The sequence below is a fragment of the Camellia sinensis genome, chromosome 14 (genome assembly GCF_055761805.1).
Source record: "Camellia sinensis isolate YWXY chromosome 14, ASM5576180v1, whole genome shotgun sequence".
NCBI classification, from domain to species: Eukaryota; Viridiplantae; Streptophyta; class Magnoliopsida; order Ericales; family Theaceae; genus Camellia; species Camellia sinensis.
Window position 1 is genome coordinate 131,997,051 of NC_138974.1, and position 27,355 is coordinate 132,024,405.

Genomic DNA, 27,355 nt, shown 5'->3' on the forward strand with positions numbered 1-27,355 from the left:
TCCCACTTAAAATGAAGGCTACAAATATTGACTTATTACTAAGCTAAGAATACTACTTCTGTTAGTAAATTATTATCATTTTTTATTTGTTCATATCACATGTTGGCATTTTTAGGGCTTTAAAACCCATTTGAAATCCTTCAAGAAAGTTGTTTCTTTAACACTATGAAATGATTTGACGTCACTAGATTTGCAAACAATTTTTTTGTTATGCATCATTTGAGCATTCTTTCTGTATGATTACTCCATACATTTTGTTTGCAATTTATTGTCAAATTTATATACCTTGTGCTATTTTCAATCTAATAATTTTTAAAATGTTAAAGATACAAAGGTTAAAATTTTAATGAAATAAATATCGTGTAATATTGCATGGGTCAAGTCAATCAAATCTAATGGTTCTACAATTATTATTATTTTTAAACTTGTTTTGAACAAAAAGCATACACAACTTTTAAAGTGTTTTACGGTTTAAAATAAATGATTCCACTTAATTCTTCCGATTCACAATGATATTTTCAATTTGACAACTATGATTGTGAAATTTGATTGCACAGTCTGTTGACTTCTCAAAACATGCATATCTTAAAACTGAACATAGATGTCATCATCTACTATCTTAACAACATTTATTGCTAAATGTTGCTCATTTTGGTTGGTTCTAATATTTATATAAGTTTTCCAAAGTATACTACTTTAGACTTGTAGAACAAGCATAAAATGTGGACCAAAATTGCATAATAAATGGCCTCATCATTAGCAGTACAAAAAATGGAGTTATTACATAATCACAGCTTTAATAAAATTGTCATTGTCTCCCAAACCAAGAGCTCTTTTCTGAAATTAATATGTTCATTCATTCCATAATGTTTCTTGACATGCAGAATCTTGGTGAGACAGGGTTACCTTATCTGGTAACTCTAAATCCATCACATACCCCAGAACATACACTACTCAAGTGGTCAACCGGCCACCCATTCCCATCAGTTGCTGCATTAAAAGCTTCATTTGAGGTTGATCACATTCAAGGGAAAAGAGTAAAATGGTTCTGCGGAGCATACCAAGGTGAGTTTCTTTCATTGTTGCTGGACTGGGATGATGTTCACAACGATGATTTCTATTCATGGCATGGCGTCTTCTGTGACAATGTCACTGTATCTATTGTTTCTCTGTATGTGTTTTTTGTTCATGCTTATTTTTCTTCCTCTTTTTTCCATTTGATTCTACTAGAGTTTTTATTTTTTATTTTTAAATGTATATATATATTTATTATATTTGTTTGTTGAAGGAATTTGTCAAATTTGAACTTGGGTAGGGAGATTTCACCAGCCATTAGAGACTTGAAGAATCTACGGTCCATGTAAGCTTTCTTTGCTAATCCTGTTGATTTGGTGTTTTTGCTCATTGTAGACATAATACTAACTTTAGATGTTATAGTTGAAATATTTTCAAGGATTTTCAGGGGAACAAATTACCTGGTCAAATTCCTGATGAGATAAGCAACTGTGTTTCTCTGATGCTAGTGTAAAATTTCTTCTTTCTTCATTGCAATTTTATTTACATATATGTGGATGTATTTGTTAAAAATTGGGCGCCCATATGGCATGACTCATGAACCTTTTGAACCTTATCCATATAAATTTGAATTTGAATTCAAAATTTATTTGGATAACCACTCATGATATCTATATCTATCATATCAACTAATATGGATAGATGATATATTTATCCTATATATCTGATATGATATATGAAATATGAAATAATGAAAACAAAGTATGTTTTTCCAATATTGACTCTCTCCCATTAAACAACAATCTATCCTTTTACACTGTGACTTGTGTGGGTGATACTCATATTGTGGTATCACTCTACCGCTAGGTTCGTTGTTCGCATTCTTGAAGCACGTGATTTACCCACGAGATTCTTTGCTTCAGATTCTGTCATTAAGGTATGATCTGAAATTTTTACCCGTTGCGTTATACTTTAATTTACATTGCTATCAGAGCAAATATGGGTATTTTTGTGCTTATTTTTATGCATTAAAATATATGTATAATTTTATATAAATATATATACACGATATATGCATGAAAATTAACAAAGGAGGAAGATGAAGTGCAGAGTTTCTGCACTTCCACTTTCATTAGATTGAGAGTGTAATACACCTCAATTTTTATGTTCATTTAATGTCATTTTTGAGATCATAAATGTTATTATTTTCAAAAATGGAGTTCGGCAGTACCGAAATTAGACCAGAAAACAGCCTGGAAGGCGGCGCGTGGGCCGCACATGCCATCTGATGCCGTCAATGGCTTCCACGAGCTGGGTGCGATTTTCACACGCTGTCACGCGCGCTGTCCGCGCCATCATGCGCGCCCCGTCCGCGCTACGCACTCGCACGCCATGCGCTGAGCTGCGTGCTGAGCCCCGCCGTTTTCCGAGCGGCTTGACTTGTTTGACGGCTGGATGTAAGGGTCTGTTTTTTTTTTTTTTAAATCCAGAATTGCGTTAAATGGTCATAAATAATTTGTTATAGCTTTGTTTTAAGCGTGGTTGGTACTGATAGATTCAGAATTATATTTTCTATCTTCTGTAAAATTTTCAAAATTTTATGAAAATAAAAAATATTTTTCCTGAAATAATAATTCATTATTTCTGCTTTAAAATGCTTGTGGTATTGCATAATTAAGTTTTTGGAGCTGAAATTTTTACTGTAGACTACTGTAATGGTCTACTATTTACTGGTATGATTGTTGCATTTTCCTAGATTCTAAAATATTTATTTATGATTTCATGTGTGTTTATTAATTATTTAAAATTTCAAAAAATACCAGAAAATTTCAGAAGTGATATACTTTCTGTTATGGCATAATCTGAATATTAAATACAGCATATTGTTGTTTTTGGCCTAGAGTTTTTAATATGTTATAATTAGAATAGCATGATTAAGTGCTTTTTATTTAAATTTCTTTATTAAATGTAAAATAGCATGAGTTGATTGTGAATCTACTTTAAGATGCTATTGTATGGAATTAGAATATTTTATCATATTTTTTAGACATACCATAGTCTGTGGGAGGTTATTCGGTTGAGAGAAATCTTTGTAGATATACTCCTAAAAGCTAATATTTTGCGCATAAATTAAATTAAATTTTGAATAATTGTCATCTGTGGTGCAAGAGATGATTACAAGCATAGCAGATTTTCGATCTTACGACTTGTGTAGTATTGTCACTATTTAATTTAGATTTTTGTGACAAAATTATATTATGCTAATCAAATTAATCCCAATGCGCATTTCTCTCTAAATTGACTTAGCTTATGGAAGTTAATTTGGTTGACCTAGACTTAGTAGAGATGTTCAAATGTGAACAATATAATCCTATTCTTTAGATGAGCAAAAGTCTTGGAGACTTTAGGTCAGACCTTAATTGAGCTAGAGTAAGGAAACATGACTCAAAGTCTCCGTGGTTTTGTTGCCTTGTTTAGCACAATAAAAATTAATGTGTGCGCTATGGTTAGCCACACGCTACGTAGTTTTGGTTGGCGAGTTTTGGAGTTATGAAATTAGTAAGCCCTTAATAAATCCAACTGTTGGGAGTGGATGGAGCAAAATTTCATGCACTATAACAGTGTGCATTAAAGTATCACTTGAAGTTAAAAGATTAGCGCTTAGTAGCAGAAAAATCTATTAACACTAAGTGAAGAGATTAGTGACAAGTGGCTGCAAAATCTATTAGCATTGCCAACTTGTCTAAGTCTGGACACTTACTGTTTCCACACTTGAGTGTGAAACATGAGGAGGTGCTTCTTTGTATGGTTTCTTAGCTAGGCTAATGTTTTTTGAATAACGTTTACCACTAAGCGCAAATGTTGCAGCATAGTAATGAAAAGGTCAAGGCCGACAAGGTTATTATGACTCTAAGAATTTGACGCATGGCTCGTGAGAGCATTGTGTTGAATTAGACTCTTTAGCCTAATTCACGCATAAGTTACTTCGGGAGCTGTCATAGATTGATAGCTTATTCTTTCATTCTTGTGGATAGTAGAATTAATTGCAAGTAATTATGAAGCGAGAAACAGAGATGGCAAGAGAAACATCGTCATCTTTCAACTAGATGCAGTAAAGTGTATGGAGAATAAAATTGACTTGAAGGTGCAGGGGATTAGCACTGACTAGTTAAATTTGCGACTTAGGCGCACTTGATATCTCCATGACATCCTTTTATGATCTAGTGAACATGAGTTAGTCGTGAGTCATTACCTAGTTGGGCCTAAACCTTTTAAACTTGTCTTCGAGAACTCACACATTAGAATGATTGGAATTAGTTTATGACATTAGATATAAACCGGTGGTTTGTTATACTTAATCACATTAATGAGAAGATGACATGGATGGTTTGAGTAGGCCTTCTCGGGCCCACTCGCTTGTGACATATAGCTCTCATATGAATATGTAACTTTGTTCGCAATGGTTGTGCACAAATAAGTAGGAAAGTCACAGAAGGGCATTTGTATCGGCGCATTTAGTCCACTATGATATTTGTGACTGGATATGTGTAAGGGTATGATAGCTAGCCCCAAATCTCAGCACATTTATTGATTACAATACGCATCTTAGTCAAGACTATTTGATCTCCCATAAGTCAAAAAGTTTTGAAATAATTTTTGACATTGCACATATGAGGTCGAGATCAATTGGATAAGAGCTTTCGTGCTTTTAGTTTTGACCAAGGTGGCTAGTATCTATGTGAGTTATTTTTTAGAAAGCTCTGTGAAGAGAAGTGGATGCTTAGAAAATTGATTATTCGTAGTACTCAGCAACACAAGAGTGTAGTAGAGATAAGAAATTAAGTATTGTTAATGTTAGGTGGATGATGGCGCAAAATGTTTCCCAATTGGGAATTGTACTTTAGTTTGTTGCCTATATCTCTGACTAAGTGCCCTCCATATCAGAGTTTACACTCCACTTGAGTAATGGGTTAGCGAAGAGCCATCTATGGTCGATCTGTAACCGCTAAGTAGCTTATCTTTATTTTAACTTTTCATAAGGTTGCGAAGTTAAGACCTAGGGTTCTATAACACATTATTGTATGCTGTCTTATAAACACATAGGGTCATGTGGCGCATTATTGTATGCTATCATGTAATCCCTTCGGGTCATGTGCATATAGGTAAGAAGCTTTGTGGTAGTGTAATTAAGTCACATAAAGTTTTCTTAGTAAAAGTGACATGAATAGAGTTTTGAAACTATATAAGATAGAGAATTCTAAGCATAACGCTTTTATGTAACCTAGTTGAGAATGGAAAGAAATTTTCAATATCCTAGAGACAGTGGGAGCGATGTGCCTGCTAATGGATTACTCCATTAGAGAAGAATACTCTACATTTTTAGTTACATGGTAGCGAATGTGAAAATTTTCCACATCATCACTGGGTGATTGAGAGGGAAACATTCATGATTGCTCCGCAAGATGATAAAGAGCCTAGGATAATGCCAAAGGCTCTAGTTTCCTGTTTTTAGAAAGTGGATCAATGTTGCGCAGTTGAAGACAAAGTCTTTGAGGATTAACCATTTCTATAATTTGGTTGACTTTCCATTAAGACGCGAAACTGTTCTAAAGTTATGCGCATTTTGGATAGTCATTATTGAGGCATAAGGCTCACTAGATACTAAAAAGTCGCACCATTGAGAAAAGTGTAGACTATGAGAAGACTTCCTTCTGGGGAGTGAGGTTATTTTGACTTAGGCTATGATTGACATAAGTTCGGAACATTGATTTGTGGACATTGTGAACCAACTTCTCGTTGGAGAATTGGATAAGTAGATCCGTAGAGATTTACCTTCTGCTTTTATGGTAACAAATTAGGAGCGCAAAAAGGTTGCTAGTTCCAATAAATCTTTTACAACCTAAAACAGTTATCCAAATAGTGGTTCTTAGATTTCGTCAAGCCATGATAGGCCAACGATGATTGATGAAGACCACTGAGGCATGATCAATGGTCCAAAAGAAGTTTTTCCTTAGTCATTATGAGCTAGGAATTTATAAGGTTGTCACCACCTAGGGTGGGCAGTCCTCTGTTTTAGATATGATGGACATGGGTGATGTAATTTATATGCTCGGATGTACGATCCTTAGGGATTGTTTTGGGAGAATTCCCGGTTTTTCTTTGATGACTTACATAAGGAATATCCTAGAATGATTCTAGATGCAAAATTGCAAACCCATTAACTTACCTATCGATAAAAGTCAGAGCCTTAGCTATTGAGTGAATCCTCGAATTGTCTTTAGGAGAAACAGATGGGCTATATTCCTTGTTTTTTTTTTTTTTTTTTTTTTTTTTGTGGGTGCCTGAAGTACACTATGTGGGCGTATTCGGCGTGATAAATGTTATCTTTGGTAAATGGTCAACTGAGTTATTTAGACATTGACCTGGCTCATTAGACTGTGGATGAAATGCGTTACTAGTAGTATATTAATTTGCTCCTTGTAAGATTCAATGCGCTAATTGGGCGCATCTTGAATGAACACAGATTGGTCACCAAAATATCTTTAGAGAGGTTATTACGCAAGAGATAGTGATCTTGAATCACTTCATGTGAGGCGCACATGGTGGATTCCGTTGTATATACTTATCGCAAGAGGTGCTGATAAGGCTTATGTTTGGAATCTAGAATTGTGCAAGCTGTGGTCGTGTTTTTTAAAATCGATCACTTATTTGTTGTGAGATGATGAGATGTTGACACTATTATGGTTTGTGTCATAATAATTAGCAAATGATGATGTCAGTAGGCAAGATTGGCTCACTCACACGAGCAATCGCCCTTGGCGCTTGGGAGCGAGCAAGGATGAGACTAGTGGTTTATTTTTATTTGGAGCCAAGAGAGGCTTAAATTATCCACTAGCTATGTCGCCTTGGTTGGAGCCAAGATGAGGTCTTGTTAGAGACTGACCATGGATATAAGAGTACCCATTTTTTCCATGATGTGCCTGTTATGGATAGCCAGATGCGAGATCTCATTTGATGCCTAAGAGGCGAGCAAATAGAGAATTCGAGTTAGACGCTAGGAAGCGACTTGTGCGCTTAAGAGCGACTAGACTAAGATCTGTATGGTGTGTGAGTTTAACATCACTCTTTGGAAGAGTTACTCCACTATAACATGCATTCGTACTGCATGTGCTTATTGACCCGTTAGCGAGGTGAAAGAATGGATCCCTGCTACTTCACCGTATAAGTCCTAAAAGTCATTTTTCTTAAATGACTTCACTTTGTGCCTTTTGTGACCTTTGCCTATGTCATAAGATGAGGAGTTGATGTTCAACTACTTTGGTATGTTGCCTGCGGTCATGTATGATTCGACTTTAAGGGACATTACTGGAAAAATGGTCAATTTCAAATTAAATGATATGAGGGTGAAGGGAAGATCATCTAGTTCTACATCTCTGCTCTATATTCACTGTCGACAACTCACATCGCTCTCTATGGGATGCTGATTGGGTGTGAATATAATGCGAAACCTAGGAGAGTCAAACATGCTCTTTAAGGGATAAGAGATGTTTTTGGACCGATGTAGTTAGATGGGTCTGGGTACATGAGACACTATTTCTGTTCATTTTGGGTTGATGTCTCTTTGCTGACTCATATTGAGTTTCTAGTATAGAGCTCCCACATGTAGGTGTTCTCAGCGGTCGCACGATGCATTGGCTAGTATGAGATTGTTCATTTTTGGGGAGATTGAGATAAAGATGTGACAGTGTCATGCCAACTCATATGCGAGTGGGAGATGTTAGAAATTGGGTGCCCATGTGGCATGACCCATAAACCTTTTGAATCTTATCCATATAAGTTTGAATTTGAATTCAAAACTTATTTGGATAACCACTCATGATATCTATATCTATCATATCAACTGATATGGATAGATGACATATTTATCCTATATATCTGATATGATATATGGGATATGAAATAATGAAAACAATGTACGCTTTTCCAATACTGACTCTCTCCCATTAAACAACAATCAAGTTTTTTGCACTGTGACTTTTGTGGGTGATACTCATATTGTGGTATCACTTCACTATTGGGTTCGTTGTTCGCATTCTTGAAGCATGTGATTTACCTACGAGATTCTTCGCTTCAGGTTCTGTCATTAAGGTATGATTTGAAATTTTTACCTGCTGCGTTATACTTTAATTTACAATATTAATATCTTCTTCTGTCTTTAGGTGATTAAGATTTTTAGTCTTATTTTAATGATTTATTAGTTTTTTTTAATATCTTATTTTTTAGTTTGTAATGATTTTAATGATTCTCGATTCGGTTCAATTCACGATTCAAAAAATTACAATCTTATTTATTTTTTTATTGAAATAAATATAAAATGTTTTACATTTTCTGTAAGTTTGAAATTAATTATATTGTAAATGTTGATTATTATTATTTTTTGCTTCTTTTTGCAGATGCAACCCTTTTGAGTACGTGATGATATCTTCGCATATCGATATTGGAGTTTACTGTTGATTTAAAACAAGATATAATATATATTTTTTTATTTGTATTGTCGATACTTTTGTTTTATTTTAGATACAAAAATTTGAGTTCTTAAATTATTAATAATTATTAGTATTGATGAAGGATGTTTTATATATTTTTGTAAAGAATATTTGTTTGAAAATTGTTACAGGGTACATATATATTATTATTTGTATGATTTTGTGGATGTGGATGTAGATGTGGATGTATTTTATTTTAGAAAATATTAATAATTTGTACAGGAAATAAATTAAAAATATATATATTTATTTTATGAAAATAATTTTATTGCGACAATAATAAACTGTCGCTGATGTAATCATCATTTTCTTACATTTTATTAGCGACGGGTTAACCTGTCGCATATACATATTAGTTCAAATCTTTAGCGACAGTTTAAACTGTCATAAATAAGATCATAATGTAATTCTAATTTTTTGGCGACGTTTTAGACCGTGGCTAATAATATTTTCGCGACATCAAATACCGTCGCTACAAAAGTTTTTGGAGACGGCAACCAAAAGCGTCGCTAAAAGAGAAGTTTTTCCCCATTTTTTGTGTCAGTTTAAACCGTAGCAAAAACCATTGATTTACCATTGCTACAAGAAAGTGACGGTTTGTAACCGTCGCAAATAACTTTTGTCACGCCCCTTCCGCCACCCCCCATTTTCCGTCGCTACTCCGTCGCAAAAAGTCTTTTGCGACGACATGTGAACCTTTTGCGACGTTTAAGATCATCGCAAAAGCTCTAATTTTTAATAGTGTGGTCAAAAGCTAACTTTCAGCTTTTTATCCATTTTTGGTCACATTACCTCTCACATAATTTATCCATAAAAAAATAAAATAAATTAAAAAAGTCAAAAAATTACATTTTTATCAACTTTCCAAAACACCCATACTTGGAGAAAGTAGCACATTTGGCAATATATATATATATTAAAATAATAGATTTTGCAGGACGCATTATCATACCATTGGTTTGGAGAGGCTGCCTAGAGTTGTGGAAATTAAAAATTAATTATTCTAAATCAATCTTGCAGAATAATAATATTGAATAAAATAGAGTCTAAAAATAGGTTTTATACAGTGTCAAAAATTATATATATATATACATATTAAAATACCAAAGAAGAAGATGAAGAAAATAGCATGTGTAATTCGGACAAGCATGTCAAAGACGTTGTCCTAAAGTTGTTATGCGCTCCCTCCGTACAGGTTCTAACGATCACAACGACTTCAAGATACAACCCAAGAATTCATAGGAATCTAACACAATGCACAATTGCACCAGATAGATTTGCCAAGTTTGTATCAGTTGCCCAGAAATATAGAGAATACAACAAAGAAGGAAAAGAAAAAGAAATCAGAATACGTTTTTTTTCCAGAGTAAGAGTCCTCTTATAAATAGACTCATTGATGTTTGTTGGGAATAGACACACTCATTCATTTTGAAAACAAATACAAGTTTAAAAATTCAAACAAATAATACTGTGGGGATATATTTTCTGAATACCAACACGTGGCATGGTGACGCCGACGTGTCAGCCGAGGTGCCACGTGTCGTGGTAGTTAGGCCGAGATAATCTCGGAGTTGCCGAGGTTATCTCCGAAGATATCGGAATCCGAGATAAGCGAATAAGAGACAAGAGTCCTAAGATGAAGATGAGACTTAACCAAGATAAGGATAAAGCTCTTAGGGAGTTTATCTTTATTTCTTAAGGAGTCCAAAGTAAGCACTGAATTGGAATTCATAGAAGTCATACTTCTAGTAGGACATGGATTGAATATATTATAAAAGAGAGTGTAGACGTCCCCGAACGCCCCGGGAGGAACGAGCTCCCGTTCCGTTCATTTGGGGTCACTACAGCTCAGGACTCTCAATTTTGTCACGGTTTTAAGTCTGAACCAAAGAGTCCAAATCCGGCAAATCGTTTTGAGAAAAACAGATTTTTAAAAGAAATGCCAAACATGGACTGCTTTGCCAGATACAGAGTCGCCACCTAAATGTTTTTTAATGGGAAATTTAGGAAACCCTGACTCGGTGCCAAAGGCCACGTGTCCGTCATCACCAAAGTTGCCTCGGCTCGGGAACTTGGGTACGATTGGGGAAGGTCACTTCGTGAGCACCCCCGCTCGCCCGATCAAAGATCGGCCTCTACTAACCATGATATCAATTTTTGAAAACATTGTGTGTTCTTATTCCGGTTATTAGCCTAGGTTATTATGTGATGCTCACAGCATATAAGTATAGACTGGGTCGCCCGAATTGGAACAAAACATTTCATATTTGTTTATTTGAAAGATGGTTTGCTACTCGCAAGTAGGCTTAAAATGCAGATTTTGCCACCTGCAGGTGGGCTTAGAAAAGATGGTTTTGCTACTATCTAGTGGGCTTAAAACTCACAGTTGATGATTTGTTCCAATTCGAATAACCCAACCTTCACCCACAGGCATTCAGGCAGTTATATCATATAAGCATATAGCCTCATGGTAAACATGCTATCATGGCATTCACTCACACGCAAGCAAGGATGCTAAAGCATAAAACTCACCGAGTACTCCAAGGCAAAACATAAACTACATTAGAAATCATGCATGATCCTAAGTATACAGAAATGCCTAATGCAACACATGCAATATGCAACTATAGCAGGCTCGGCTATTCTAAACATGGCATATGGAATGCTACAGCTAACATGTATTCAATTTGGAATTGAAATACAAATGCAGTTAGTATGATGCGCCGAGCCCGATGCATGCAAAACGGATAAATGAATGCAAACATGCTATCACACTGTATGCTAATTGAAACATGCCCTAATCTAACCATCATAAGCGGATAAATAAAAGGGAGAAAGACGTGGGGTTGGAAGACATACAACACACTCACGCACCCTTATTACAATTATGCCCTCACACAGAGGGTCCAAATAAATATACAGTCTCGAATAAAAGAATAGTACAGTCCAAATAATACAGTCCGAATAATGTACAAATTCCTAATTAATTAATCAAATTAACTAAGAAAGCTGTAAAACTGGCGTGCAAGCCAGGGACTGCCTTGCTCCTGATGAATGATGCATGTCTAGGCTGCCTTGCACAGAAATCCACTGGGATGCCCCGAACTAGCCTCTGTTTACACCTTTTCTTGAAATGCGCGCCAAACTCCGGAAAGTTGCTGATTCTTGATTTTTTCTGCAACAGAGAGCAGGAAAGGGGCATAGCAATGTATTTTCACAGATATATGCATGCCTCGATCCTCGTGCCACCAATCACGCATATCGATGCATGATGGCCGAGGGGTCGAAATGTGCAACTCAATATAGAATGAATGCACGTGTAAACATAACAAGAACCTAACTCCATCATGGGTAATCCGGAGTGTCGGTGACTGGGAATTGAGACACGTTCCGTCACTCGGAGTACGAAACGCACCTCGTTTCCCGTACCCGGGCTAACTTCTATCCCGAACACAATGCAATATGCATGATATGCATAAATGCAACTAAGATATAGCCTAGTATGCACAATGCTTATGAAAATGAGATGTCTCGAAATGCGTGCACACGGGCACACAAACCGAGGAAAATGACAGAATGCAATCTAAGATACAACCTAGTATGCACTATGCTGTAAGAATGAGATGCCTCAAAATGCGTGCACACGGGCACGCAAATCGAGAAAATGACATACACAATGTAAATGACATTGAAATATGATATGGGCTTACACTAACATGAGCGAGCCTCAGCCACACTCACATAAGAGGCCGATGGATGAAAATGAAGTGCCTCGAAATGCGTGCACACGGGCACGCAAACCGAGGCAATGACATATGCAATGCAAATGACATGGAAATGGCATATAGAATGTAACATGGACTTACACTAACATGAGAGAGCCTCAGCTACACTCACATAAGAGGCCGATGGATGAAAATGAAGTGCCTCGAAATGCGTGCATACGGGCACGCAAACCGAGGCAATGGCATACGCAATGCAATATGGCTAGAATGGCATATAGAATGCAACATGGACTTATACTAACATGAGAGAGCCTCAGCTACACTCACATAAAAGGCCGATGGATGAAAATGAAGTGCCTCGAAATGCGTGCACACGGGCACGCAAACCGAGGCAATGGCATACACAATGCAATGGCATGGAAATGGCATACAAACATGCTAATGGGATTTCAGTACTGAAAAGTGGGGGAAAACAGCCCCGAAATGAGGCGAAAAACACACCCGATGCATGGAATCTCTCCCGAAATGCAAAATTAGGCACCCGAAATGGCCTATAGCTATACCAAACATGCACAATATGGATATGCAATGAATAGAAAGTAGCAAGGCAGCCCCAAAATAAGCATTTTACCAGTACAAATCATGGCCAAACGGCAAGCAAAGATAGGGCAACAATGGCATGCAAAAATGGCCCTAAACATGGGGTTATGAAGCAACTCACAGCTGTTGACTCCAAATAGGTTAGGGCCCTTCAACAACATTGAAGAGGGGCCAAAAATAAGCCACTTTACAGAACTGTAAAAACCTCAAAAACAAACATAGATATGGCTAAGCTCTTATGCAAGAAAATGGGCCAAAAGGTGGCCAAAGAGGCAAGTGGTATATGCACAGCCCAAACTGAAAAATTCCCTTCTACAACATTGAAGAGGGACCAAAAATAAGCATATTTACAGAACTGTAAAATCCCCAAAACAGTATACAAACATGCTAGAAATGCAATGCAAAATGAGGCTCAAAAAGAGGCTATAACACAAAGTATACAAAATATTCCACAAACGGCCAAAGACCCTTAATGAAACATGTAGAATGGGCCAAAATAAGACTATTTTCAGAACTGTAAAAAGGCCAAAAACAGAAGTATGATAGGCTGCCAAAGCATGCAAAAATGGGGACCAAAGAGAGGATATAAAATGAAGTGTATAAAATATACCTCAAACAGTGATGAACCCTTCTTCAATGTTGAATAGGGGCTAAAAATAAGCCTATTTTCAGTTCTGTAAAACACCCAAAAATGGAAGCATAATGGGTTGCCAAAGCATGCAAGAAAATTGACATACAAAGGGATATTGTAGCAAGTGCAATATGGGGGCCTTAAACAGGGTTGAGCCCTTAATGAAACAAGAAAATGAGCTTAAAAGAATGCCACTTTCAGTTTTGGTCGGAGCTCAAATTAGCAAGCATGTATGGCTTAGAGATGGTGCAAAAATGAGCTAGAAAAGAGGGCAATTGGACTTACCTTTGAAGACCAACACTTTTGTTGCTTCTTGGACCAGATTTGGTGACTCTAAGCTGTTAGAATCCCCTCCTTTGCTGCTGGAATGGAGTGGTGATGGTAGAGCTTGAAGATGATGAAGAAATGGAGCCCAAAACTTGAAGGAAATGGGGTGATGTGTATCTATATCCTCCAAGCAACTCTTGTAACCCTTTTTCTAGAGTTGGGAGGCCAGCAATATATGCAAGAGATGGAGAGAAGACTCTAGGCAAAAGTGGAGCCAAAATAAGGCTCTTGTTCCCCCACAAAATATCTTCCGGATATAGATATTTTCTGGGGGAAACAGCTGTACAGCTGTAAAGTGGAAGGAGAGAGGAACATGGCCGGCCACCTTTTGGGCTTGCAGGTGGCCGTCCGGCCACCCCCCCTAGCCGGCCGGCTAGGGGTCAAAAGGGTCAACTTGAAATAGTGGCCGGCCACCACATAATGGTGTCCTCCCATGCCTCCTCATCACAACCCTGTGGTTCGAATTTGGAAACTCTAAGACAGGAGAGAGAATAAGCCATTTTTTAGAGGGGTTCAAAAGGGTCAAATGGAAATAGTGGCCGGCCATAAACTTTTAGGATCCTCCCAAGTGTGTACATCACAAATATGTGGCTTGGGGTTAAAGAAAAAGGGCCCAGGTTATTCAACATTGGCTCGGAAGGAGGGGTTCAAAAGGGTCGAGCAACATTAGTGGCCGGCCACCAACTTTTAGGATCCTCCCAAGTGTGTACATCACAAATATGTGGTTTGGGGTTGAAGAAAGTGGCTCCAAGGTGTTCAACATTGGCTCGGAGGTGCGAAAAACGGGTGTCGGATGGCGAAAATGGAATATAACTGGTTGCCAAGATAATTGCTGGCCTCCCACCCTCCAGTGACCTTCCTGATGATAAAACAGAGGTACCTGCCAAAAATGAACGAAAACCAATGCAAAACGAATGCTCGGGGGCCAAAACGCGTAGTTCGGGGTCCCGAAAATGGGCTGTTAAGCACCGAAAGTGGCGTTCGGCCACGAAGTGGGTTTCTCTGACCCCAGTGTCCCTCAAAAGGGAGCAAATAAGATGTATGCCAAAATTTAGAGCAAACGGAGATGGTTAAGCGGTCCCGAACCGAGGCACACGGCCTGACAGCTCCGAAAACCGGGAACCGGGCTCCGAAATGGGCAAAATGGCCTATGGCCACAAAATGTAGCCTACGGCCACTGAGAGATGGTCTACGGGGCCTCTCCCTCCCCTTAGGAAAAGAAACAGAGAAAACCGAGTCTGGTTCGTAAACCGAGACAAGGCACAGAAAAGGGTTCGGAAGTCCGGAGGCAGGGCTCACGGCCGCGACTCTGAAACTTCTGAACAAACACGATATGCAATATCACCGAGCGCTCAATCGGTGACGTCTGAGTCTTAAGGTCGGTCAAAAATTGGGTGTCTACAGAGAGGCACCCCCGTGGGTCGAAGGTATGCAATTTATGTTTTGAGTATTAAGTTTAGCACTCGATTATCTTTGAGAGATATACTGACTTGATCGTCGGAGTGCCCCCGGGTGGAAGAACCACTGCCGGAGCCTTTTCTTTCTGTTTCAGGTTGCTGAAGCCATCTATTCTGCCTGTGCTCTCCAGTTGATCACTAAGCAGGCAGTGTGGTCAGATTTTCACCCACACAAATACTATTAAAATAAATAAATAAATAAGTAAATACAAATAATAATAAATAAAAAGCAAAGTTTTGAAACTTTTAGGAAATCGCCAACGCCTAGCTCTCCTCTTCATTATACGAAGTGCGGACGTTTAGGTGTGAGATTTCATGTTTGAATTTATGGTGTTGCATTGGAATATATTGTAATTTTTTTACTACTATATTAACGTTAGATTTGTAAAATTAAAAAATTAAAAAGTAACTTTTTTTTAAAAAAACATTTTTCCACCACATGCCCAATCAAAATAATGGGTCTTTAAATCCAATTTTTTTGTTTTCTTTCTTTTTTTGAGGAGGATTGAGGGGTAAGGGACTCCAGTACTGAAGCCTCGTTTGTTTTGTGGTGTAATAGATGGGAGGGGATTAGGATAGAGGTGAGGTTATTTAGTGTTGTGTTTGTTTATAGAGTTGGGGAAGGGATTAGGATGGAGGAGGGGATTAAGATGGAGGTTGAAAGGGGGATTGAGATGGAGGAGGTGGAGGTGGTATTAGAAAAATAGTTAGGGGATTAGAAATTTTTTTATTTTTTACATATTGGGAATTTTATTTTAAACATTGATGTTTAATTTTTTATATATTTTTATTATTTTATATAAAAATAATTCAACAATTCCTATACTAACAACTATCATCAAAACAAATACAATTTTATTTAATTCCTCCACTAACAATCCCCTTGCTATTAATCCCCTTCATTCTACATCTGAAAACAGACGGGGCCTGAAACTCAAGTGCTGAGCATGGCTAATCTATATATAATAGGGCAAATTACATATACACCCCTCGAGGTTTGGTTAAATTACAGATACCCCCTGAGGTTTGTATTTTCATAACAATTTACCCCCTGAGGTTTATATTTCATAACAAATTACCCCCTAATTTCTTATGCAAATATAGCATTCAGGGGAGAATTCGTAATTTCTCAAACCTCAGGGGGTATCTGTAATTTAGCCAAACCTCGAGGGGTGTATATGTAATTTGCCCTATATAATATTTGGGTTAATTGAAATGAAATAGAATAGAATAGAATGTTATAATTATTCCTTACCATCATTATGAAATGACTATTCTTTTATAATAGTAAATGTTGATTTTATTTATAATATATTTTTATTATTATCTTAATAATTAAGTATGAGAATGAACATTATAATTATTTTATTCTTGTAAATCAAATCGAACTGTGTGCTTTTCCATTGCCACCAATGGCCCTTGGGTGTCTGATTCTCAACGAGGAATTACAAAATCCAGTCGATATGGAACCACAATGACGGTAAACATAATGGGTTGGAAGAGTAGATTTTAGAATGATTTAAAGAAGTGTATTATTTTAATTTTTACGAAAAGGTGGGTAAAAAAATAAAAAGGTAATTTGACCTCAAAAAAAAAAGAAGAAAAAAAGTGAGGAATTTACTGATAAGTCTTATGTACTAAGTTCAAAACCCAGCTAATCCCAAAACAAAATATTTGCATCAATTAGTCCAATACATTTTTAATTATTACCAAATTTTTTTTTTTTTAATTTACAGACACTGTTCACATCTTACTACCGTCGTACTTCCGTCAAACGGTCGCCGGAGACTCGTCAGAATGTTCAACATCGCCGGAGACTCGTCGGAATGTTTAAAACATGTTATGAAACTGTAAAATTTTACAGTTCTAAAAAATGTTATAAAACTGCAAAATTTTACAGTTTTAAACCATGATTCATTCCAGCACCAAAAAAAAAAATTTGAAATTGCAAAATTTTACAGTTTTCACCGCCTGTAACTAAAATTTGAAAATAACTTGTTCAGAATTCGAAAATTTTCTCATTACAAATCTGTGTGATATCTGTACAAATCTGAGTCATTACAGATCTGTTTCAATGATATTATAGATCTATTTCATCATCAACAACAACAACCATAGATCAACAACTATCCCAAAAAAAATCTGTAGATAGAGAGAGAAATTGACAAAGATACATACACAAATCTGTTCAATCTAAGCACAGATCTGAGGATGAGCGTCTTCTTGTTCTTGTTCTTCATCGCCTTCTTGTTTGACTTTAGAACTGAGATTAGGCTTAGAGGAGGAGGCGTAAAGAGGAAAGCAAAAAGCAGAGAGAGAGGAGAAATGACTTTTTGATGTACTCAAAAAGTTATAGAATTAAATGGTGTCTACATATTCTACATGAGACTTATGGGTAATTTTCCTCCCCAAAAAAATATATTTATATAATGTACTCCAAACATATTGTCGATGGCTAGGCCTTTTAAAATTGGGCCTTGACTTAAAGTTAATCCAGTTTTCATATTAAGGGGCAAAGTATCCCCTCCCAAAGATAATGATAGGTAAAATAAAAAAAAGTATTAGTGACACTTCAATATTATTATTTTTTATTACATTATTATATATATATATGTTCCCTTTTCTTTTCTCTCTCTATATATTCCTGACATAATGAGATATGTGGAGATAGGATGATCACTTCACAAGTGACCACTAGAATTTTCAGTAATGCAACTTGGTGATAGCAATTCAATGCCTGCATTCATAAAGATTCCTCTCTCTCTCTCTCTCTCTCTCTCCTATATATATATATATATATATAAGAATATTTAGTACCTAGACAGTACATTCCCATGCAATGCATTACCTTTTCAGACTTCACTTTCTGTCAAAAAGACTTCACTTTCTTTCTTCCTTTCTTTTCTTTGTTTCAGATTCTAGTGTTCAAAAATGCACGAAGTGATATATAGAAATGGTCACTAGAAGATAGAAAAAATAAAAACTACAATTAGTTTAATGTTAACCACTGCCTAATGAGCTGTGTATAATCTCCATATATTTGTATAACTTAAGTGTATGAAAGTACGTAAAAAGTGTATAAAAAAATTAAATATGTAAAATGTGTACAAAAGTTTTATTTTTTTTGTTTATTATATTTATTTGTATCTTAAGCAATTTGAAAAATGGTTAACAAGACTCCTAAATCAACATCTGGATTCTACACACACTTGAGTAATTAATAAAAAATTAATTAAATTAGTTTGTATCTCCTTTTTTTATATTATTTTTTAAAATTATGACAGTAATAGCAAAGAACCTGGTCTGTTCTAATGGGCTCGTTTATAGCTAACGAAATAAACTAGCAGTATGAATAAAAGTTTAAAAAATAAAAATTGGGCCTTGACATCATCTTTGCGACAGATGTGCTTCTCATATTAGGGTGAGCAGCGGATATTTTGATCTGTCTAAACAGATCAAATCGAATCGATCCGTTGTATTTTGGACAGATGCGTAATGACGAGCAGACGGTTGAGGATTGATTTTTTCCAATCCACCTAGTTTTAGAGGGATGGTGGATTTGAGGTTTCTTTGACTGTAACCGAATCGCCAAACCGCGAGCAACCCTAGTAATTTGTAAGACTTTATATTTTTAATTTTTTTAGATATTTTGTTTGTATTTTCAATTGAAAAAGAGTTTAGATATACTATTGTGATTTAATTTGTTTTCAATTTGGAAATCTTTTTATCAAATGGAAAGGGTTGACATTTAATTCTTTGTATGGAAAATATTAGGATTGATTTTGTCATATTTTAAAAAATCAAATTAAATAGTTTTTGAATAAAAAAAAAATTAATGAAATAGTTTTGGTAATGCATGATTTTTTTATATATATTTATTATTGGTATTTGACAATTTATTTGATAATCTTTTGGTTATGTTGAGTTGGATTGTTATCCAAAAAAAATATTGATAAATTGTTATATTATGTTCAAAATTTGTAAAAGTTTAAACTGTCAAACCGATTCACATCCATCCGCCAATTTGTCAATCCGCTCAATTTGCATTTGTCGATTCAGCAGACAGATGCAGATTAATTTTTCTAATCTGCTCATCCGGTAGACGGATGGCGGATCAAAAGTTTTTAGACCTCAACCGAACCGTAAACACTCCTAATGATCCTCTCAACACTATTTGGGCCTGACCCAATTGTAGGCTCATGATAGCCCATCTCATGCCAATAAAAAGAAAGAAAATAGTCAAAAATTGGGCTTGAATCGTGGCCTCTATTTTTGGAGGCCCCGTTCGGCTTTGGTGATTGGGTCAAACGACCTCGTGGTAAGACCAAACAAATTCCAATTAGAAGAAAGAGAGTTGGTTGATAATTTGACAATGGCATCGAAATTGGACGATCAAATCATAAACTTCAACAAATTAAACAAATAAAAACAGACAAAGCAAACGCAATCAACAGCCAACATTGGCCTCAGGTTTGAAGTCTTTTAAGTGTTATTAATCTTTGTATTGAATCAATTCATAAAGAACTCTGCTCTTACTTTAATTAAACTCTCCATTACTGAATGGTGGAATTGATCACTCAAAAATTAATCGATGTACACATAAACTGGTCTAAACACCCTCAGCTATTAAAGAAAACAAACATTAACATCAAACCAGCCCAAATCTCCAATGAAATCTAATATATATAGTGAGCCATTAACATTAGATGATGAAGAAAACTATGAGGGAAAAAAAAAAAAACTGAAATTTTGGTTTCCTCATTCTTAATATAAAGCTTCAAAGAATAAGTGGAAGCAATTTTTAATTGGGTTGTCAAAAATGGTGTCCACTACTTAGTAAAAAGGAGAAATTGCACTCGGTGCAAGTTTTTTTTTTTTAAAAAAAATTATAAATTAACGAAAAAGATTATCAATTTTAATAATTGAAATTACAATTTTTTTTTTTTTTATGAAGTTGTCTCTAAAGTATGAGTCTTGTATCATTTTATTCTAATATATAAGAGTATTTCAATTTCATCCTTACTATTTAATTGCGTCAAATTGGTGTCAATGTATAAAAATGTTTCGATTTAGTTCTTAATATTTAAATTGTGTCAATTTGATATTCAATATATAAAAATGTTCGATTTAGATTTAAGAACTAAATTAAAACATGTTTTTAATATATTACGAACCAGATTGACATAATTTAAGAATTAAAATCACTTTGGAACTAAAAATATAATTAATCCAACAGTATATTACAAGCCTATCACTTCATTTTTGAGTCACGAAGAGGGAATCGCATGCGCCTGTTGAGGCATGCTCGGGCATAGTACTGTCTGCTAAAGCACCTAAACTCACTTTTTTTTTTTTTTTTTTTTTATTTATAAATTTGCAACATAAAATTTCAAACTTATTGTGGCCTGCCTCAAATTGACTTGAACCTTTCATTGGATTCGACTTTCTCAAACAAAATTCCAAATTGTTTGGAAAATGCATGATCATGATGACATGTATGGATGGTATTTCAATAATTGTAAATGAATCGAGTAATCAATTGTTTAAGTTTGATTTTAAAATTTTAACTATTTTTAAATCGTATTTAAGTTAATTTGTTTACATGGAGGATTTAGCGAATCTAATTAACAAATAAACTCAAATAGATTAGTTCATTTTATCTCCAATGGTGGGGATATTCATTTTATGGTTTGCATGAGCTATAGGCCAATGCGCATATTAGTTTAGGACACAGAAAACCAAGTAATTTGAGAACAAATGATCCTCGGCTCAAGTTTGGCAGCATAAAATGCTCTGAGTACACGAACATATTGTTGTACCTATTGAATGTTCCCAACACTTGTACAAAATAAAGGGGTCTTAAAACCCTCACAAATCACTCATAACCTAAATAAAATTTTTTCCTGATCACCATATTATTCAGGCATGCCATGCAGGATCTCTAGGGCTAAAGAAGCAATCAATGACCTGAGAGTTGAGCAATTTCAGTGCATCATTAGATTTGATACACCTCGGCGTCTTATATTGATTAATCGATCCTCCTTGATCAATGAACATGTCCATCAGTGCTTCAAACGTGCCCGGTTTAACCACCCGTATCTCAAGTGGCCCTATAGACTTGTCGTTAGCTCTGCATCGCCGGTAAATGTAATCAAGCTCCTCTTCCACTGCAATGCAACACTCTTGAATCACCTTTGCATCAATTGTAGTAGTAGTGACAACATTGTTGTTGTTATTGTTGTTGTGGTCGTCAATTAGTGATGTGCAATGTTTGATCTCCCAAAAAATGACGTAGTGCCCCGGTACAGATAATGTATCAGCATAGCTAGTGTATTCCACGAGTAGAGCATTGTAGGGTTGCAGGAGTTTTTTGGCTTTCGTGATGCTCTTGTGCAAGTCCTCTTCATTGGTTTTGTCGTTATCGATGCTGAGAATGACGTTTCTCCTGCAAATGAATCGGAATTGTGGGGCTCGGTTGTGGAATCCTGTCACTTGAAGAACGTCGCCTATACGATACCGGTATAATCCTAGATCAATCATCGAAGAAAAAAGAAAGCATTAGTTAGCCACATGTTTGGCTTAAAAGAAAATAATATGCGCGTACGTTTGGCAGCTAATTTTTAGTTTAAAAAGTTACAGAGAGCTATTTTGACAATTAGAAATTAAAAAAAAAAAAGAAGCAAATTTATTGGTTTATTAACTTATTTAGATCACATTACCTCCATATCTTTTTGCACTTTAAAAAAAAAAAAAAAAGGTCAAAAAAAGGTCAATAACCTATCTTTTTTTCTTACTTCCCAAAACAAACTAAAGTCAAAAGAAAAAGTTCAAAAGTTAAAAAATAAAAATAAAATATCACATTATATATATCAATTAATCACTTTTTCTCTTACAACTACTTATTCAACGAAGAAAATTATTCTAAACATATTAATTTTTTTCACCTCATAAAAAAGTCATAAAAAATTAAAAGTCAACTTTTTTTTTTTTTTTTTCCTTATTGGGTTTTTTTAACATTTTTATCAGTTTGGCAGTAGCAATAAATAACCACATTTTCTTTTGAACCTTTTTCACCTTAGAATAAAAAAAATTTACAGTGTCAAGTTTTTTATTTTTTAGGTTGATCTAGTCTAAAAAAATTTAAAAGTGATTTGTTTTTTTTGGAAAAAATTTGAAAACAAATAACTAAAGACGAAGAAAATATGGAACTTTACACTAAAAAAAAACAGAAATGTGGTGATCGTGGGCATATTTTATTCAAGGAAAATGGTATACAAATCCACTTTCTAAACTTAATGATATGTTAACAAGATAATTAATTAATAATTAGAGAATAACTAATTTTTAAGCTGAATAGCAAATACTCTTTATCCAAACTTTTATTTTATTTTTATTGTTTTTTCTTTTTCTCAAACTTTTCATATTTTATGGTGAATCTTATTTTCTAAATATAATAAATTCTATATATCACACGGAAGACATCATAACCAATATTTTCAAACTCGGACCAGACTGGCCGATCAGACTGGTAATCAGACCTGGTTTTGATCTAAATGACCCTCCAAATCCGAACTATACTCAAAACCAGTTTAGAATTTGAAAATTGGAAGAATCGCTAGTTCAATCGAAATAACCGGCGAACCGATCACTGGTCGACATAAGAACCTGTCGGGTTTGAAGAATTGAAATGTCTTCTAAAAATATGTTGTGGAGATGGTTTGAACGGGTTGACATAAGAACCGGTCCAGTTTGAAATATTGAAATTTCTTCTAAAAATATGTTATGGAGAGGGTTTAAATATGAAATTAAGTGCATAAAAAGTAAGCACTCAAACCACTGAGCCATCAACACAATTGTTAGTAATGTAATAAATATATATACTATATATTCAATATTATCTTAATTATTTTTACTAAAAATTAATGTATAAAAAACATAAAATAAAATTTAAGAAATGTTTTTTTTGTAATTGTTTATTATTTATTATTTTTTGTAATTTTAATATCTATATTTTTTATACGTATAAATTTTAATATATATTTATAATATAATTATGACATTACGGTTTAATTTCGGTACACCGGTGATTGAACTAGTGATCCATTCACCCAATTACTTTTTCAATTCATTCACCAATCCGATTTTCAAAACATTGATCACAACTATCATTTTTCAAAATAAAAAATAAAAAATGATAATAACTTTGCCTGTTTTTTATTTTTCAAAAATACTTTTCAGAAAATTTTACTTTCTGATTTTCCCTTTTTTTTTTGTTTTTACTAATTTTTTTTAATATTTTAAGTATTTTTTTTTTATTTTTAGATACACCGAACATAAATACACATAAAAATATAATTTTTGTGAAAAAAATCTTTTAAAAATTCACTAAATATCAAAAATACAAAAAAAAAAAAGAGAATTCAGTATATTTTTAGTATTTTTATGTATTTTTATGTATTTATTAATTTTTTAAAATATTTTTTACAATTTTTTTACTTTTTAGATACATCCCAGTGATGTGCATCTAAAAAAATAAAAAAATATGTTTAAAATTTTAAAAATATTCCCTAAAAACAAAAAATACAAAAATTAAAAAAAATCAATTTTTAAAAAACTTAATTCAAAAAGTTAAAACCAAACCCCGTTCAATAGTAGTTATTACCAGCAAATGTAGTAACCACCAGCTCATAATAACAGCCAAGCCTGACGTCCACCAAGTCCACAAGCTTATCCTTCGCTACCTCTACTTCTTCATCATCTATCTCCTTCAACATCGTCCCATTCTCTCCCAAAGGTATAAACTCAAAATACCCCATATTAGGCAAGAGTGTGAACGCCACGTCATCAGGGTTACACAAAGGTCTCAAATTCACACCAAGATAACACTCTGAAGAAGCATACATAGTACACACCATAGGTAATTTCCCATCACTAAAATACTCAAGTGATGGCACATATTGTGCCATGGACCCCGTCACCACTGCCTCAATGTACTTAGCCCTGGGCCATATGTGACACACTATCCCCTTCCACGACGGCCGGCCACAAATTTCCTCGATCTCTCGGGCGAGCCCCGGGTCTGGCGATGACAGCAGAACCGACATGGCCGATTGGCAACCGGGGTCGGTTATCATGGGGTCCAGTTGGCCGATACGGATATCATTACATAAGTGGGTCCACTTGCGTTCGAGGAAGGAGATGGCGCGGAGGAGGGCGGAGGCAAAGACAGCTCCGAGGCGGAGGACGTGGTGGCGGTGGACGAGGCCGGCAAGTAATTGGCAGTACATGCTTTGGTTGCTGTCGTTGCATAAGATGGCTTGATCAGGGCTTGTGAAATCGTTGTATGGGTCGGGGGTTCGGTACTTGAAGTGTTTGCTTTTATAGTAGCTTGTGAGCACGGTTCGAGCTGGCAAGCCACATGGGGTTAGCTTTTCTGCCTTGACAAAGTAAAGAAACATGGCCTTGCCTTCATTGAGACCAGGGACATATCTGGAATAACAATGTGGTGGTTCAATGGCCGAATATTAAGTTAATACAAAAAAATAATAATAACAACGTGACGGTCATGGCATTAATGGAATTTAAAAAAATCACTTACCACTGTGAAGCACACATACATGTCTTAAAATGGTTCTGAATTACATAATATTTTATTTATGTGAATTTTTTATCTCTATTATCATGATGACAAAAACGACTAAATCTAAAATGCTGTTTCGTATTTTTCAAAAATGGGTGCATATAATGGGCAAGCAAACAAGTGGTGTGTTACACAGCATGAGCACTAGCACCATGACGCAAGATATATATCAGAGCATGCACACATGCATCCATTAGAATCACTTCTGTCCGAGTAGTGTACATTTTTGTGGTTCATACATAGAAATTTTCTTAAAACGTGAGCAATGCATTCATGCAAGATGAGCACTCAATAAAACAAGATTATGAGTAAATTATACTATTAATCTCTTTCATTTATCAAATAATTTATTTTAATTCTTATAGTTTCAATTACATTAATTTTTAACCCTATACTTCTATTTGTGATTCAATTACATTAAGAGTTTTAACTTTTAATGATCGAACTTTTTGTTCGTAATCGCAAAAAATTTGTCACAAAAAATATTTGGGAAGCATCATTGCGATGATTGTCGCTAAAAGATTGTCACAAAAAGTTTTTAAAAAAAAATTAACAATAAAATTTTTAAAATTAATTATAAATGAAAGATAAATTTTAAAAATATCAATAATTAAAAACACTCCAATCTTCACTAACCCATGCAACTTTAGGAGTTTTTTTTTTATATGTAAATATTCTAAAAAATGAAACTATTTATCAAAATAACTCATTTTTCAAACTATTTATCAAATTAACTTACTTTTTTAAAAACTCAAGTTCAAAATGCAACTTCATCATAAAATCGCATTTTGAACATGTAATATTTCATTGTGAAATTACATCTTGAAAATGCGATTTCATATTAACATGACTTAGTGAAGTATAAATGTGGGTCATGTCAATATGAAATCACATATTTAAAATGCAATTTCACCATAATTGTATTTTAAATCTGTGATTTTAAAAAGTATATTAATTTAATAAATAATTTAAAAAGTTGGTTATTTACATAAATATTTTAATTTTTTGAAACATTCACACCAAAAAAAAAAAAAAAACCCACGACTTTAGCACTCTAATTTGGTTGGATGATGATGATGAAAGAGCAGTTGGAATTTTGCTACATTGAAGTGGAATGTAGAAAACATGCAGGCACTCCAGACAAATATGTGACATCACTGCTTACCAAAAGTCATCCGTTGTATCACTCAATGGACGACAACATAACATATATTGTAAGTAAAGTTGAAAGCCTAAAAGCAGATTTAGATATATCGACATCTACAATGCTTATCCAGGAAAACTAAAAGGTGAACACATATCTACAGACAATAAAAGTTGAAAATGGGAAGAAGCGTCTAACTGGTTTATAATTGGCGTGATGAGATTATATAGAAAGGTTCGACGGTCAAGATCTTCTGCAATTGATGGCATCATCTTAGGCTCTCCAGCTGAAGTGCCTGAACTGCAAATGCAGAAACACACAAAGTTTAGCAACTAAGGCAGGTTCCTAGTATAGAGTATAAAGATAGCTAGTACCATGTTGAGATTATTACACGTTCATGCACATGTTATAAAAAATATACTCAAATTTACGTGATTCAACACAAACGGAAAGACGTAATGAAGTTGGTGCAACAAATAGAGAAACCTGCATAACATCTCGGTTATTGGGTGACCGGTAATGAGGGAAGAGTCTTCGCCATTAGCGATTCTTTGGATATAGGATTGGATACGATTATAAGTAATAACCGGTACACACCGCTTAAACTCTGACACATCTTTTGATCCTGAAGCAGCCATGTACTTGTTCAAATATTCAGTCTGTCCATTTCTTGCTAAGATCTCTTTTAAAATGCTCTCTTGAACTTCATCAGCCTTCATGGTTAGCTTCTCAACCTCCTTTAATGCCTCCACTCCTTTGTATTCTAATTTTTTCCCATCCATTGTGTTTGAAAAATGAGCAAGAAAATAGTAAATTGGTACAAGAAAACTATGGAGATAATAGTTTCAGTACTCAAAATACTTCTTGTTCAATAGTTTCAGAACTCAAAGGGTCCATATATATATGTGTGTAAATAGTATGTCTAGCACTGTGATTTTCATAAAAAAAAATTTACCTCAAAAAAACCAAAAAAAAATTCTTTTTGTGCATGATTGGTAACTAGGCAAGCTGGTTGGTTCCATCCACAATGCGGCCCCGCAATCTTTTGTGGATTTGGGATCATTGGGCTTTGCCGTATTATCCACTAGGGAGTTAATAAATTTTTTATTTTTAAATAATTTGTTCTTATAATATATTTCAAGTATATTTTGTTTTAAGTTTTAAAATTTTAATCTTTTGTGCCACCTTTATTATTAAAATTTTTTATTAATTCATATAATACTCCATTTTGTTGCATTTTAAAATATATGTCTATATACATAAAGACGCA

General features: G+C 34.8%; 1 protein-coding gene and 1 long non-coding RNA gene across 3 annotated transcripts; one reads left to right on the top strand and one right to left on the bottom strand.

The window, feature by feature from the left end:
• Window positions 1-881: 881 nt before the first annotated feature.
• Window positions 882-8,719, top strand: LOC114261324 (uncharacterized). 2 transcript variants are annotated; one of them, XR_014350084.1, is made up of 4 exons: window positions 882-1,065; window positions 1,289-1,360; window positions 1,438-1,524; window positions 8,469-8,719. It is a non-coding gene; the product is annotated as an uncharacterized LOC114261324 (long non-coding RNA). The 2 variants fall into 2 exon arrangements; XR_014350083.1 differs by lacking the exon at window positions 1,438-1,524.
• A 12,328-nt stretch (window positions 8,720-21,047) lies between these two features.
• On the bottom strand, window positions 21,048-26,981 carry GH3.9 (putative indole-3-acetic acid-amido synthetase GH3.9). Its single transcript, XM_082904230.1, has 4 exons — window positions 26,572-26,981; window positions 26,284-26,385; window positions 23,964-24,790; window positions 21,048-21,828 (listed from the first exon to the last, which is right to left on the bottom strand). The coding sequence occupies exons 1-4, from the start codon at window positions 26,865-26,867 to the stop codon at window positions 21,221-21,223; spliced, it is 1,833 nt and encodes a 610-aa protein (XP_082760356.1). The 5' UTR covers window positions 26,868-26,981; the 3' UTR covers window positions 21,048-21,220.
• Between the last annotated feature and the right edge of the window lie 374 nt (window positions 26,982-27,355).